At 36.1% G+C, this 3,061-nt stretch overlaps 1 protein-coding gene across 1 annotated transcript; it reads right to left on the minus strand.

Moving 5' to 3' along the window:
* Positions 1–213: 213 nt before the first annotated feature.
* Positions 214–1,795, minus strand: LOC107474767 (uncharacterized). Its single transcript, XM_016094401.3, has one exon. The coding sequence runs from the start codon at positions 1,305–1,307 to the stop codon at positions 489–491; it is 819 nt and encodes a 272-aa protein (XP_015949887.1). The 5' UTR covers positions 1,308–1,795; the 3' UTR covers positions 214–488.
* Positions 1,796–3,061: the final 1,266 nt, after the last annotated feature.

Genomic DNA, 3,061 nt, shown 5'->3' on the forward strand with positions numbered 1-3,061 from the left:
TATTATCTCCTCAAACCATCATAACGTTGAGTAACACACGTTACTTTCTCATATGAAAATTAATGAGCCCATTTGTTTACTTGAAGCAATCAATCAACCTCTTATACCTAATCAAACTCCTCAAAGGCTCAAACATACATTCTGCAATAAACTACATTTAATGTTATTATTCCATTTGGATAGTTTAACTAAAGTTAATGCTATCTTTATCCAAAATTCCAAATAAGAGCAAAATGTTCTTAAACACAATTGGAACAACACAATCAAACTTGGTGAGAGTGAGACTCGTAACCTTCAGAAAGATTTCAGCTCCGATTCATGAAAAGATCATATGTACAAGTAAGATCATCCACACTCTTAATCACACATCATAAAAGAGGAGGGAATAAAAAAAAATAACCCATTTATCTTTTCTAAAAATTTAGAACAGAAATAAAAGCAAACTGAAAAAATAAAAATAAAAATAAAAATGAGAACTATAACGATGATCAGAAAATATCAAGAATTTCCAAAATGAAATTATTGCAGAGAGGGCAGTTCCCTCTGTTGACCCAAACCTCCCTGGAGCACAGCCTGCAGAACGTGTGCCCGCAGGGTATAAAAGCCGCACCTCTATGCCTCACCATGCACACGCAGCAGTTACGTTCCACGATACTCGCCCCTTCTTCTTCGCACTTTTCTTCTACACATTCAATCACATCTTCAAAATCAGCATTGCTCATTCTGTAACTCGAAACTTCGAATCCCGTTTCCATGTCCGTTTCCTCCAACAAATCCATTAGCGACACGCCAACCGGTCCCACCACCGCGACTTCCGCCGGGATTTCAGTGTCTGCGGCGGCGGCAGTAGCAATGGCGACGTTTTGCTGTCGGTGAGTCGTGGCGTCTTGCTGAGTCAACTCGTCCGGATCGATGCGCGCTTGCAACTCGGACAGGTTGGTATCAATATGATTGTTGCTGCTGCTGCTGTTGTTGTTGTTGTCGTTGTTACTGGAATTGTTTTCATTACTGTAATTTGATCTTGAATTGAGTGCGAGCTTGAATCTAAGCTTGTCCATGAAACTGAAGGATTTTCTAGATTTGCGGTCCGCTGTGGTGATGTTGTTGTGTTTATCTTCGCGGAGGATATCTACGAGGGTTCGGCTTTGGCTCAACTCGCAGCTTTCAGAATCGGCAGTGGCGGCGGTGGTGTCTGCGGCGGCGGCAGAGACGGCGGTGACACTGTCGTGAAGGATCAAATCTGCTAGGGAGGTGGTTTTGCCAGCGGTTATTTGATCATAAAGTGTTATCCTCCGGCGACCTTCCATTTTCCCAGGAAAATTGGTTGTTAGTTTCCCGGGAAAATCAAAGAATGAATTTTCACGAAAAATGAACAGATTATGCCAATAGCGGATATTTTTGATGTTTTTTTTTAAAAAAAAAATTAACGAGTGAGAATGGGTTTCTGAGAATGGAATGGGGATTATTTTCTTCAATGAAGAGAAACTTATGGGCTGAAATTTTTGTCAGGAAAGTTCGGAAGGTTTGCAAATTTTGGAGTAATTGAAGAATTGAGAGGAGCGATGAGTCAACGTTAATGTTGGGAGAAGTTTCTTTTTCTGAGTAGACAGGAAAAGAGAAAGAGAACTAATCAAATAAAGGAAAACGATGCAGGGAGGAAAGGGAAATTAACAACTGGTGTAGTAGAAAACGTTTCTGAAAAGAAAATTAAAGGTAAATAAATAAATAAATGAATGAAATAATGAATAAAGGAAACTTACTATTAAATTTTTTATTTGGTGTGGGACCATTCAATCATAAAGAGAAGCAAAGCAAAGACAAAAATAAAAGCGAGATTAGCATTTTCTTGGATACCTAGGGTCAGGAATGGATAGAGAGATCACAAAGATGCCATACCCCATGTTTTATATAATTTAATTAAGAATAAACAATCATTCCGACAGAAATTAATTTATTAATGGATGAAAAAATAGTGATATGCAGTTTTATTGGTGTATGGTGTGTAATTTACATATGTGAATCTATTATAGTCAGTCTAAAAAATGTAGGTTACGTTTTGGCTAAAATAGAAAAAACAAAAGTTGCAATAGCTAAAAACTCAGGTTACCTATGATGCATGGACACTAACACCAATACGGGACACGATACGGGACACGCAGACACGCGAATTTTAAAATTTTAGATGATACGGGGACACGCATACATATAAAATATAAAGTATTTTTTAGATAAATCAAAATGATATTTTGATATTTTATTGATATTAAAATATAAATTAAAATTTTTAATTATTTTTAATGTCTTATTTTAATTATATCAAATATTTAAAATATTTTTTGTTTTAATAATTAATAATATATACTATATCTAAATTTATTTTAAGAATATATGTTAAGAATAAGACTAGACACGCTGACACGTGATGATATTTAGATGTGTCTAGACGTGTCCGGAGAAATTTTTTTTGTTTTTTATTAAGACACAATTGGATACGGCAGACACTCGTGTCGGACGAGTGTCCGTGAGTGTCGTGTCTGAAATGTGTCCGACACGCGAACACGATAACTCAGCAAAGTGTCCGTACTTTATAGCAGGTTACGTTTGTCATGGAGGGATATCTAAGTCTCGAAATGTGTCGTAACTCTCTACATGCAGACATGACCTGTTGTGTTGACCGCCTTAAAACTCAACAAACACAGGTTGCGTTTGTCAACCAGCAGACATAAATCGCAGGTTGCGATTGTCAGGTGTCCTAGCTACATAGACAACACGTATTGGAGAAGGGTTCAAAACAAATTTTTATAATGAAAATGCAGGTGAAATAGCAACAAAGAAGATAAAAGAAAGGTGAGGATGGATTCCAGTGGAACATTGCATTGCAAGAAAGGAGGGTTATGCACTGAGGAGTTAGAAAAAGCGTAGGAGAAAGAAGAAGAATAGAAGGTTTAGAATTTAAGATAGTTTATAAGAAAAAATAGTTCGTGATTTTATGTTACCTGAAAAATACATTATTGAATATTTATATCATTCTTAATAAATATTTTTTTTTTAATTTTATAAT

The sequence above is a fragment of the Arachis duranensis genome, chromosome 2 (genome assembly GCF_000817695.3).
Source record: "Arachis duranensis cultivar V14167 chromosome 2, aradu.V14167.gnm2.J7QH, whole genome shotgun sequence".
NCBI lineage: Eukaryota > Viridiplantae > Streptophyta > Magnoliopsida > Fabales > Fabaceae > Arachis > Arachis duranensis.

Excerpts from the sequence above, each read along its gene's own strand:
- LOC107474767 (XM_016094401.3), bottom strand. The coding sequence starts at position 1,307 with ATGGAAGGTCGCCGGAGGATAACACTTTATGATCAAATAACCGCTGGC.